This window comes from Mesoplodon mirus, assembly GCF_964341445.2.
Source record: "Mesoplodon mirus genome assembly, chromosome: 8".
Taxonomy (NCBI): domain Eukaryota; kingdom Metazoa; phylum Chordata; class Mammalia; order Artiodactyla; family Ziphiidae; genus Mesoplodon; species Mesoplodon mirus.
Window position 1 is genome coordinate 10,965,474 of NC_138984.1, and position 12,414 is coordinate 10,977,887.

General features: G+C 37.8%; 1 protein-coding gene across 2 annotated transcripts in view; it reads left to right on the top strand.

Moving 5' to 3' along the window:
- Nucleotides 1–7,658: 7,658 nt before the first annotated feature.
- Nucleotides 7,659–12,414, top strand: part of SPHKAP (SPHK1 interactor, AKAP domain containing) — a gene marked incomplete at both ends in the record, with an annotated part of 138,756 nt that continues 134,000 nt past the window's right edge. For both annotated transcript variants that reach the window (XM_082630818.1, XM_082630819.1), the window contains one exon: nucleotides 7,659–7,690. In XM_082630818.1, coding sequence (XP_082486944.1) covers nucleotides 7,659–7,690 — 32 coding nt within the window. The remainder of the gene's footprint in view (nucleotides 7,691–12,414) is intronic.

Genomic DNA, 12,414 nt, shown 5'->3' on the forward strand with positions numbered 1-12,414 from the left:
GGAGGGTATGATTGCCCAGGTCAAGTTCTCAGGTTAACCAGAAGTCAGGTCTTTTTGATGACCTCCTCCAACACCAACACCAATTTACCTCAATGGTAACATCTTGTAAAAACTATTGTTGGATATCACAACTAGAATATTGACATATATACAGTAAAGATATACAATATTTCCATAGCATCAAGGATCTCTCATGTTGTCTTTTTATACCCACACCCTCTTCCCTACTGCTCCCATCTCCTCCCTGGCAACCATTAACCCACTCTCCATTTCTATAGTTTTGTTATTTCAAGTATGTTACATAAATACAGTCATGTAAAAATGTAACCATTGAGATCGCTTTATTCACTCAGCATAATTCTCTGGAGATTTATCCAGGTTATTGCCTATATTGATAGATAGTCTTTTTTTTAATTTCTAAGTATTATTTCATGGTATGGATATACCAGTTTGTTTAGCCATTTACCCACTGAAGGACATCTGTCTTGTTTCTAGTTTTCAATTATTATGAACAAAGCTGCTACAAACTTTCAAGTAAGGATGTTATGTGAACCTAAGTCTTCATTTCTCTGAGATGAATGCTCAGGCCTGAAATTGCTGGGTCCTGTGACTCTAGCATGTTTAGTTTTTTTAAGAAGCTGCCAAACTGCTTCCAGAGTAATTTTTTACATTTTGCATTCCTACCAGTAACGGATGAGTGATGAGTGACTCGTTTTTTTTTTTTTTTTTTTTTTGCGGTATGCGGGCCTCTCACTGTTGTGGCCTCCCCCGTTGCGGAGCACAGGCTCCGGATGCGCAGGCCCAGCGGCCATGGCTCATGGGCCCAGCCGCTCCGCGGCATATGGGATCCTCCCAGACCGGGGCACGAACCCGTGTCCCCTGCATCGGCAGGCGGACTCTCAACCACTGCGCCACCAGGGAGGCCCGAGTGACTCGTTTTGTCTGCATCCTCACCAACACTTTGTCTTGTCACTCTTTTTTATTTTAGTCATTCTGATAGGTATATAGTGAAATATCATTGTGGTTTTAAATTGCATTTCTTTAATGGAGAGTAAGATTGAACATCTTTTCATGAGCTTATTTGTTATCTGTAAATTCTCTTCAGTGAAATGCCTGCTTCTGTTTTTTGCCCATGTTTTGTTGAATTGTTTATTTTTTTTTAAGTTGAATTTTGAGAGATTTAAAAATGTATTCTAGACACTAGTCTTTTGTCTGGTATCTGGGTGGAAAATATTTTTTTCCAATGTGTAATTGATCTTTGCATCCTCTTAACAGTGTCATTCACAGAACAAAAAGTTTTAAAAGTCTAAGAACTTTTGCCTAGCCCTAGATCCCCAAAATTTTCTCCAATGTTTTGTACTAAAAGTGTTATAGTTTTATATTTTACATTTCAATCTGAGATTTGTTATGAGTTAATTTTTGCATGTTGTGTGAAACTTGGTCAAGGTCCATTTTTTTTAACATACGAATGTCCAATTTCTCCAACATTATTTGTTGAAAAGTCAACAAATAACTTTGGAGAAGTTGGACATTTGCTCCAATTGCTCTCCTCTATTGAATTGCTTTTGCAGCTTTGTTAAACATCATTTGGGCATATTTGTGTGGGTATATTTCTGGTTTCTCTATTCTATTCCATTGATTTATCTATCTATTTTTCCACCCATACTACAGTCTTAATTAACATAGTAACACGCTAATTCTTGAAATCAAGTAGACTGATTTCTACGATTTTATTCTTCTTTCTCTAAATTGTTATACCTGTTTAATTCCTTTCCCTTTCTATATAAATATTTAGAATAATTTTGTCTATATCTCCAAAAAGAAACCTGCTGGGATTTTGATAGGAACTGTGTTAAGCCTACATATGAATTTGGGGAGAAATGACCTTTTTACTATATTGAGTCTTCTAATTCATAAGCAAAGTATGTCTCTCAATTTATTTAGAGTTTTTCTGATTTCTTTCATCTGTATTTTGACTTTTCAGCTACAATTTCTGTATATGTTTTGTTAGATTTATAGCTCAGTGTTCCGTTTTTTTTTGAGTAAATTTAAATGGCATTGTATTTTTAATTTCAATGTCCATGTGCTCATTACCAGTAAATGGAAATATAATTTGTTTCTGCATATATCCTGCAACCTTGCAAGTTTTTATCTCTAGGCTTTTCAAATTTTATTATAAATTCCTTGAGATTTTTTACATAGACAAATAAGGTATTCTGCAATAAGATCAGTTTTATTTCCTCCTTTCCAATCTGTATGCCTTTTATCTCCTTTTCCTATCTATTGCACTGGCCAGAATTTTCAGTGCTATGTTGAATAAGTATGGCAAGAGTTGACATCTTTGCCTTGTTTTTTATCTTAGGGAGAAATAATTCAATCTCCCATCATCAAACATAACTAAACATAGGCTTTTGCCATGCATTTTTATTCAAGTTGAGGAAGTCCTTCTCTATTCCTATTTCTCTCCAATATTTTTTATCATAAATGGGTGCTCAATTTTGTCCAATGCTTTTTCTGCATCAGTTGATATGATCATGTGTTTTTTCTTTCTACTTGTTAATATGGTGGATTATATTGATTGATTTTCCAATACTGAACAACCCTTGCAACCCTGAAATAATCCCCACTTGGTCATCAGTGTATATAATTCTGTTTACTTGTTGCTGAACTCTGTTTGATAATATTTTGTTAAGATTTCCACATCTATATTCATGTGCTATGTTAGTTCATAGTTTTATTTGTGTCCCTCTGATATGGGTATCAAGGCATACCAACCTCATAAAATAAACTGAGACATATTTACTCCTCTCCTATTTTCTGGGAAAGATTATGTTTAATTAGTGTTAATTTTTTTTCTTTGAGTGTTTGTAGAATTCTTCAGTGAAACCATCTGGGCCTGGAGATTTTTTAGGGAGGCATTTCTTTTATTATAAATTCAATTTCCTTAACAGTTATAGGGCTATTCAAATTATTTGTTTTCATATTGGGTCAGTTTAGGTAATGTATTAGTTTCCTATGCCCCCCCATAAAAGAATACCATGAACTGGGTGGCTTAGAATCACAGAAATTTATTGCCTTCAGGTTCTGGAAACTAGAAGTCCAAAATTAAGGTGTCGGCAAAGTCATGTTCCTTCTAAAACCTGTAGGAGAAGGATCCATGACTTTCTCAGCCTCTGGTAGTCCTGGACATTCCTTGGCTTGTGACCATGTAATTCCAGTCTCTGTTCCCATCATCACATGGCATTCTTCCTGTGTCTCTTCACATCATCTTCGCTCTCTGTGTGTCTGTGTCCACATTTCTCATTGTTATAGGGACATCAGTTATATTGGATTAGGGTTCACCCCAATGACCTTATCTTAACTTGCTTAAACCCACTAAGACTCTATTCCCTAATAAATTCACATTGTGAAACACTGGGGTTAGCACTTCAACGTATCTTTTTGGAGAGGACGCAATTCAAACATAATAAGTAATTTCAGTTTGGGGAGGAATTAGTCAATTTCACCTACGCTGTCAAATAAAATGTGTGCAGAGTTTTTCATAGTATTTCCTTATTTATCTTTTGATGATTGCAGGATCTGTGGTGATATTCTATATTGTGACTGGTATTGGTAATTTGCACCGTCTCCATTTTTCTGTCTGTCTTGCTAAAAATTTGTCAGTTTTACTGAACTCTTCAAAGATGTAACTCTTCATTTCACTGATTTTCCTACATTTTGTTTCAATTTCACCAATTTGTACTCTTATCTTTATTATTTCCTTCCTTTTCTTACTCTAGGTTTATTCTGACATTATTTTTTCTAAGTGCTTGAAGTGGGAGCTTAGATTACTGTTTTGAGAATTTTCTACTTTTCTAATATATACATTTATCATGGTAAGTTTTCCCATCAGGACTGGTTAATTATCTCTCACAAATATTGATATGTTGTATTTTCATCTTCATTGAATTCATTGTGTTTTTTTAACTTTCTTTGAGACTTCCTCTTTGAGCCATGGATTATTTAAAAGTATGCTGTTTAGTTTTCAAAGGTTTGGATGTTTTCCTTTTATCTTTCTGTTCTTGATATTTTTGTTTCCATTTTGTTTGGGGAACGCTCTGTGTATGATTTCAATTCTTTTACATTTGTTGAGGTTAGCTTTGTGCTTCAGATGTATCTTGGTATATGTTTAATGAACACTTGAAAAAATATATATTCTGTTGCTTTTAGGCAGAGCATTCTATAAATGTTCATTAGATCCTGTTGGTTTATGGTGTTAAGTCCTTCTATATCCTTTATGATTTTCTGTCTAGCTGTTTTATCAGCTGTTGAGAAAAAGTGGTTAAAGTCTGCAACTATAGCTGTAGATTTGTCTATTTCTCCAGTCTGTTCTATGAGTTTGTTTCTTCACAGGTTTTGAAGCTGTTTTTTGTCATGTACACATTTAGACTACCTATGTCATCTTGGTACATTGACCTTTTTATCACTGTGTAACCTCCCTTTCTGTCTCTAGTAATTTTCTTTGCTCTGAGGTCTACTGTATCTGATATTAATATAGCTACTCATGATTTCTTTTGACTAATACTAGCATGATATATCTTTTTCTAACTTTCTTATATAGCTATATTTGAAATGAATTTCTGATATACAGCATATAATTGAGTCATGTTTTTTACCCACTCTGCCAATTTTTGTCTTTTACCTGTTGTATTTAGACCATTTAAATTTAATGTAATCATTGATATATTAGAGCTTAAAACTGACTTTTTTTGTTTTTTATTTGTTTTACCTTTTTTGTTTCTATTTCCTTTCTCCCTGCCTTACCGTGTGTTACTTAACATATTTATTTCAATTTGAGTTATCTATAATATTTTGAGCATATCTATTTGTATAGCTTTTCTTAGTGAGTTCTCTACATATTGCATTAAATACACATAACTTATCAAAGTCTTCTGGTGGTATTAATTTACCAGTTTGAGCAAAGTGTAGAAACTTCATGTCTCTTATGTCCCTGTATCTTATCTCCTTTATAATACAATTGTCTTAAATATTTCCTCTACATATATTTAGAAGTACATCAGACAATGTTATAATTTTTACTTTAACTGGCAAATATGATTTAGAAAACTCAAGAGGAGAAAGGAAACCTATTGTTTTATCATATTACTGCTCATCATGTTTTGTTTTGTTTTGTTCCTGGTATTCCAAGATTCCTTCCTTATAGTTTCTCTTCTGTTTGGAGAGCCACCTTTAGCCATTCTTTTAGGGTAAGTCTACTGATGACAAATTTTCTTAGTTTTCCTTCATCTGAGAATGTCTTGATTTCACCTCCATTTCTGAACAATATTTTCACTGGATACTTGATTCTGTGTTGACAGTTCTTTTCCTCAGCAGTGTAAAAATGTTATGTCACTTCTTGCCTCCATGGTTTCTGATGAGAACTCTGCTTTTATTTGTACTGTTTTCCCTTATAGGTAAGGTGATGTTTCTCTACAATTGCTTTCAGTATTTTGTCTTTGTCTTTAATTTTTAGACGTTTGACTCTGATATGTCTTTGAGTGGATTTCTTTGGGTTTATTATGTTGGGATTTTGCTCAGCTTCTTGAACCTATAGCTTTAAGTCTTTTGCCAAATTTGGGGATTTTTTTCAGCCATTTTTCTTCACATGTTCTTGGGACTGTGTTCTTTTCCTTTCCTTCTTTTTTTTTTTTTCTAGCATATATTCTCTCCTTTGTTCATACTGGAAAATCTACATTGTTTATATTCCAGTTGACTGATTTTTCTTCTCTGTTCACTTTATTATGCTGTTGAAATCATCCAGTTAGTGTTGTATTTTGATTACTGTATTTTCCAGTCATAAAATTTCCATTTTTTTCTTTATGCATTCTATTTACTTGTTAAGACTTTTTTCTTCCTTTTATCCTTCTTCCCTTTCTTTCTTTCTTTCTTTTTTATTTCACATTTGTTTCAAGTGTGTTTTTAGTTGCTCATTGAAGCATTTGTATTATGACTACTTTAAAATCTTTGTCAGAAATTTGTGACATCTTTGTCATCTTAGTTTCTTGATTTTTAAAAAATTCCATTTGAAATCTTCCTTGTTCTTGGTAGGATGAGTAATTTTCTGTAAAGCCTGCACATTTAGGGTACTATGTTAGGAGACTGTTAATCTCATTTGTTTTGTTGGCTTTGGTGACACCAAGGTAGGGAGGGAAGGCTGATACTTCCTGCTGGAGTTTTCACTGATACCACCTGGGCTGGGGGTTTGGGATACCTCCTAAGAGCCTAGGAATGGTATTAATAGAATGAATCTAGGTGCCTCACTTGGCCTTTGATGGAGTGGGTTGAGTGGGGCCACAGGACTTTTTTATTTGATGTTCTGCCAGACTGAAGCTGTTATTTTCTGCAGAGTGTCTGTCTTTCTGGGCTGTCCCTTTCCTGGTCCTTTGGCTAAAGAGAAGAGGCTTTTTTTTGTCTGCATTCACGGACATTTCTGGTTTTGTCGGCTCCTTCAGCTCCAAGTCTGGGACATCTGAGGCCAAAAGAAAACCCCAGGAACTCACTATCTTGTTACTCTTGGGTCCCAAGGTCTCTAGCTTGCCCACCTTCTTCTGTCTATCCTTTTGTCTTCTTATGTTTGTTTTACAATCTCCAGAGCTTTTATTTGTGATTACCAGGAGGAATAGGGCCAAGTGCATGTCCTCCATCTTCCCATTTGTGGAAGTCCCATAGTTTTCTTTAAAATTGTTTTTTTATTTAATAAAAAAATATCATAATCAACAGCACCCTCATCTTAACAGTCATTTGCTATTATCAATGTCTTCCTTCTTAAAACAATTGTCATTTTTGCTCAAGGAGACACTGAAGCAGAAAATACAGATTATTTTTGTGACAGCCCTTCCTTCCAGGGCCTGCTGCTGGCCTCTGATGGATGACCACTGTCATAGGTTCTGAAATCACTGTGTGCACACAGGCTTCTAACAGATGAGGTATGAGTGAGTCACAATTAAGCAAAATGAGTTTGTTGCAGAATTGTGAGAATAGAGTCTAGTCCAAGCAAAGGCAAAATAGTTGGCAGATCAAAGAGCATTGCTCTGAGTGATGAATGGTAGAAGACATGGTAGAAGACAAATAAAAATAAAATTGAGAGAGGCAGCCAAAGGGGTGGTGCACGACCAGTGGGGAATGTAGGCATTGCCAGGAGTAGAGCCTGAATGTGGGAAAGTGGCTGAACAACTTCAGGGTTCAGACTGCTTTCCCAGAGAGAGAGAGACAGAGAGAAGGGGACGAGACTTTGAGGCGGGGAGAGAAATTCTGTCGGAGTCACCTCTGCTGGGCACCGGGAGAGGCAAGGAAAACTCAGAAGGTGCCACTGGCAACGAAGACTGGAGTTGCCTTGGAGGAGGGCAGGAGCCGGGTAGAAGGGTTGGAGCTTTGGCCAAGCGCACTCGCAAGATCAGAGGGAACGCCTGGGAGGAGACTATCTGGCGGTCGCAGGGTGCAACGCTTCCCCGCCCGGGAGGAGAGAGGCTCAGACAGCACCTGGCCGCGGTGGTCCCAGCCTGCGCGCCTCCGTGCCCGCGCGCGTCTGTCTCTGCGCTCTGGGAACCGGGTCCTAGCACCGCAGACTTCCCATCCCTCGCCCGCACTTTCAGTCTTTCTTCTCAACGCGCCCATAGACAATGGATGGCAACTCCCTGCTCTCCACACCGAGGTAAGACCTGCTTCCCCCTCTGCCCAACCCAACGCCCATCAATCTCCGTTCTCTGCTACGAGTCGCTCACGAACTTGCCCTGCGGGCGCCGCGGTCTGTACGGGGCTCGCGCGGAAACCGAGGACTCTGAACTTACAATTAAGTCCGGCCGCGGCTGTGCGAGGAGCTCTAGGGAAGATCGAGGGCCCTGTCAACTGGCCCACAGGGAGCGGTGCTGGGTGAGCCTGCGAGCCAGATCAGCACAGGGTGGGAGAGAGCTCGTGTCAGGCTCTAGGGCGGGGGCGCTGGGGAAGCCTGGAGCTTGGACTTTCTGTGGACCCAGTCTGGAGAGGTTTCGCGCCTTGTAGAGAGACAGGTTCCAAGGTAGGGATGAAAATAGGACGGAGCAGGACTAAGGTAAAGTACCCCTACATCCCGTCCCTCCGGACCCGGGCGAGTGTCTGCGGTTGCTGGGCTGGGGAGATAGAGATGGGAGCGATTGCCCCTAACGCCCGACCGACCGGAGACCCTGGATAGAAAAGACCTCTGTCCGCCCCCAGTCCCACCCGCCTCAGCTGCCCCCAACCTCCTGCCAGGCTGCGAGTTCCTCCTTAGCATCTCTGGCCTCCAGCGTTCCCTGGCCACACCAGCCCTGGGGTCCGCAGACGGGGGAGTCAGGCCCGCCACCTTAGACGCTGCCAGGGGGCAGCAACACGTTTTCCCTGATTCGCGTTTCGTCCTGTCTCCTCTCCCTTTGCCTCTACTCCGCGGTCCTTCCAACTCAGTCCTTTGCGAATTGAAGAAACAGATTTTAATAGTTCTACCCGCATAAACCGCAGGGGTGAATTGAGGCGATCACTGGTTGGGTTCCGCCAGCCGGGCAGGTGGCTTTTGCGCTCTTTGTGCTCCGCGCGGAGCGTGCGCACCGAGAGCACGGGATGCAGCCGCCCAGGGCTGAAGGTGTCTCACTGCCGCCTGCACAGCCCCACCTTTCCTAGGCAAAAGGGGCTTCGTGTTGACCATTCTTTTCCCCAAGCAAACGTTTAGGCAGCTTCCAGCCGCGTATCAGGCCCTGGGATAAACATATGAAGCTCGAATTCTTGGAGAGCACTTAAATCCAACATCCACAGGCTAAAGCACACACGGAGCTGATACTATTCTGCCGAGTAGTCGAGCTGGGGGTGGGACTGAAGTGGGGAGTGGTAGAAGGGGATGGACGCCGCTTTTCAACCCTGTTAAAGACTGCCATCTAGAGGCTTGAAGTAGTTGTATTCCGTAAGGAAATAGAGCTTTCTCAACTCCACAGGCATTTCCTCTTTGAGCATCCCTTCCCTGGCGGGTTAGCAAAGGGCTCTAAAAGGATTTGTAAGCATGGCCTGAAGCTGCTCAAATCTCTGTGAAGCCAAACACGGTCAAACTACCACTAAGTCATTCCATTCCATCCTAATGTATGAAAAGGACAATAAGAACCACAGGAATACTTCTTAAAACTTTAGATAGATGGATGGATAGATAGATAGATAGATAGACAGATAGACAGTCATTATTTTTAGTTTAACGTGTGAGGCATTTGAAAGTCAAGCAAACTGGGGGCTCACTTTCTGCACTGTCTGTTCTACAGCCTGAGGTCTTTAGTATTGAAACGGTGAGCTGTGTGGTTCCAACATCCCAATAGAGACATTTTCGATAGGAGAGTGCTTGCTCTAAATCCAGTTTTGCTGATCAATACTGTTGTGCTCGAATCGGGATTATATATCTATTCAAATGCTGAGACATTTTCTAAAATATTAGAAACTCATTATGCCAATAACTCCTTAAATTTATTTCTATTGCAGTACTCTAAAATGACCTTCTAAAGAGCAAACTAACTGCAATGAAATTGCTCTGTATCTTGTAGTAGCCTGTAAAAATGTTAATATAGAATTAACATCAGCTGAAGCAAATTAAACCTTTTGAATATTACTGTTTATTCACCAAGACACGTCACATTTCTACCACTCAGTGTAATAATTCAGCTACTTTATTAGGGTCCTTATTCATATAAAAAGATTCAGTTCATTTTATTGCCTATTTCATTGACTACAAGAAATCCAATTTTCTTTCTATAATATTTAATTGATATGCCAAAAATGAACTAGAATTTTAAAACAGTAGAAATATTATATTCATTGTACCACTTGTCCACAAAGCTTTGAAATTTAGATAATTGATGACGATACTTTATACAAACTTTTCAAGAAAATGGCAGTCAAGGGGAAAATCAAATTGTTATAAATCAATATCTGTGTTGTCTAAATCTGAAATGTTTTCAGTATCTAATAAAATTAAGCTGGTGATTATAAATCACTGTTTCTCTTAAGAATTATAAAACAATTTGACACTCTAACAATTGGATAGATATGACAAAATGATTTTGTAATATATCAAGTTAATTATATATTTTTGTGTTGGATTTTAAATGTCTTAATGAATCAAAGATATAAATTACTGAAATTTTAATCACAGTATTCTGTGGAGATTGATCTTATAATTTTATTTGATTCATATACTTTAGAAATTTTGAAGGATGGTTTTTTAAAAAGGAATTATTTATGTTTTTTTGAGTTATCCCACTATATTACCTTACCTCTGTGAAAGCTCCAATGAGGTTTTACTTTGAATATTTTCATCTTTAAATGTGCAATGTTATGTGGATTACATTACAGATTTCTTAAAACCACTGTTTATCAAAGCTGGAAGGTGTCTCAAAGAAGGAAGCTGAGCTGTGGAAGGATGAAATTTTCCTGTGTTAGTTGCATTGTAGACCCAGAACCCAAATGTTTTCTGACTAGTAGTCTAGTTCAAGGAAAAAAAAAAAAAAAAAGAGGGATGTTTTGTTTTTTTAGATCTAAAAGTTTGGGTAGAGATTCTTTAGTCATCTCTTTTACAAAAAGTTTATTTGATTTGCTAAGCTTACATAACTAGGAATTATGAAAATAAAACAGAATCCAGGATTCTCACCCAGTGTGTCCTATTGCGGTAGTACATTGTACTACAATACATAGTTACCTCTTACAAAAGGAAAGTCGGTCTCACTTACATTGGTAACTAGTGTGTGGATAGTAAAGTTGGTATTTTATTGTGTTATCTCATATATTAAATTATTTGATCATCACATCCCTGTGAGTTAATTATGACATATATAATTGTCTCCACTTCCTTGTTGAAAAAATTGAAGTAAAAGGAAATTAAATGAAGAAAATAATTAGATTTTAAATCTACACAGTAGTATGCAGCAGAGCTAGGTTGTCTACAAAGTTCTTCTGACTTCAAGTTCAGTTTTCTTTTTGTATTGATTGAAAGTCCACACTTTATTTTAAATAAATAAAATTTATTTAAAATAAATAGAGGGGAAGAGATCCTGGTGCACAGTTTGGACAAACACTGATATCATTAGAACACATGGGGGCAGTCTAAAAGCCAGATCTTCGTTTAAAGCCAGCAAATGCTGAAAATACCACTTTTGCAAACAGAAATAATTTGTCATCTTGACCATATCTAAGCTTGAATTCGAAATTTAAGAAAGAAGGCTTCTCTTATTTTCTAAATCACTTGCACTTTTTATAATTTAGTTTTGTTCTTTTTATTCTGTTTGGCTTACTGGATTCTATTTCAGTAATAATGTCAGGTGTTTTATTGGAGTATAGGTGATTTACAATGTTGTGTTAGTTTCAGGTGTACAGCAAAGTGATTCAGTTATACATATACATATATCCATTCTTTTTCAGATACTTTTCCCACTTAGGTTATTACAGAATATTGAGTAGAATTCCCCGTGCTATACAGTAGGTCCTTGTTGATTATCTATTTTATATATAGTAGTGTGTATATATGCTAATCCCAAACACCTAATTTCCCCCCTCCATGGCACTCTGAATGAAAAACACATTAAAGACAGACTTTTGAAAAATAGCTATTTTGATTTAAATTTCCCATTAGTTGATTTTAACCAAGACTAAGTTTAACCTAGCAGTAAAACTAAAGCCCATCAGAATCAAAATTTTGTCTCTAAGAACATTAGTTTTACGGGAAAAACAAACAATTTTTTTAATGGCACAAGCAACCCAATGCTATAAACTAGACTAAAGTCCTCCATCAACAACTTTTTATTGAAAGATTATCTGTTTTCAAATTTAAATAAAAAGAGAAATTCAAGAGCACATTTACATTTCTATTTTTCTATTTAGCAGAAACTCTCAGAAAAAAATTAATCTATCACTCTTAGCAAGTTGGGGATCAGGGGCAAATATCAGATTCTGTCTTAAATCTAAACTTGAGATTATTCTCTATCTTGGGATGCATGTTCTTTACAAACCCAGGGCTGATGTGGCCACATTCCCCAATTTATAATTCTCAGGGAAACACTGCCCAGGAGGTGCTATTTATTATAGAGAAAGAAACTAGAAATTAGAAAGTCCTGGTGCTCAGGACTCTGAGATCCTACACTGCTGAACGGTAATACATATCTGAAGAAGAGATGGAAACTGTGAAGACAGTTTCCCATAGAAACATTATAAGAAGCGAGAGAGAGGCATGGACATATATACACTACCAAACGTAAGGTAGATAGCTAGTGGGAAGCAGCTGCATAGCACAGGGAAATCAGCTCAGTGCTTTGTGACCACCTGGAGGGGTGGGATAGGAAGGGTGGGAGGGAGGGAGACACAAGAGGGAAGAGATATGGGAACATATGTATATGTATAACT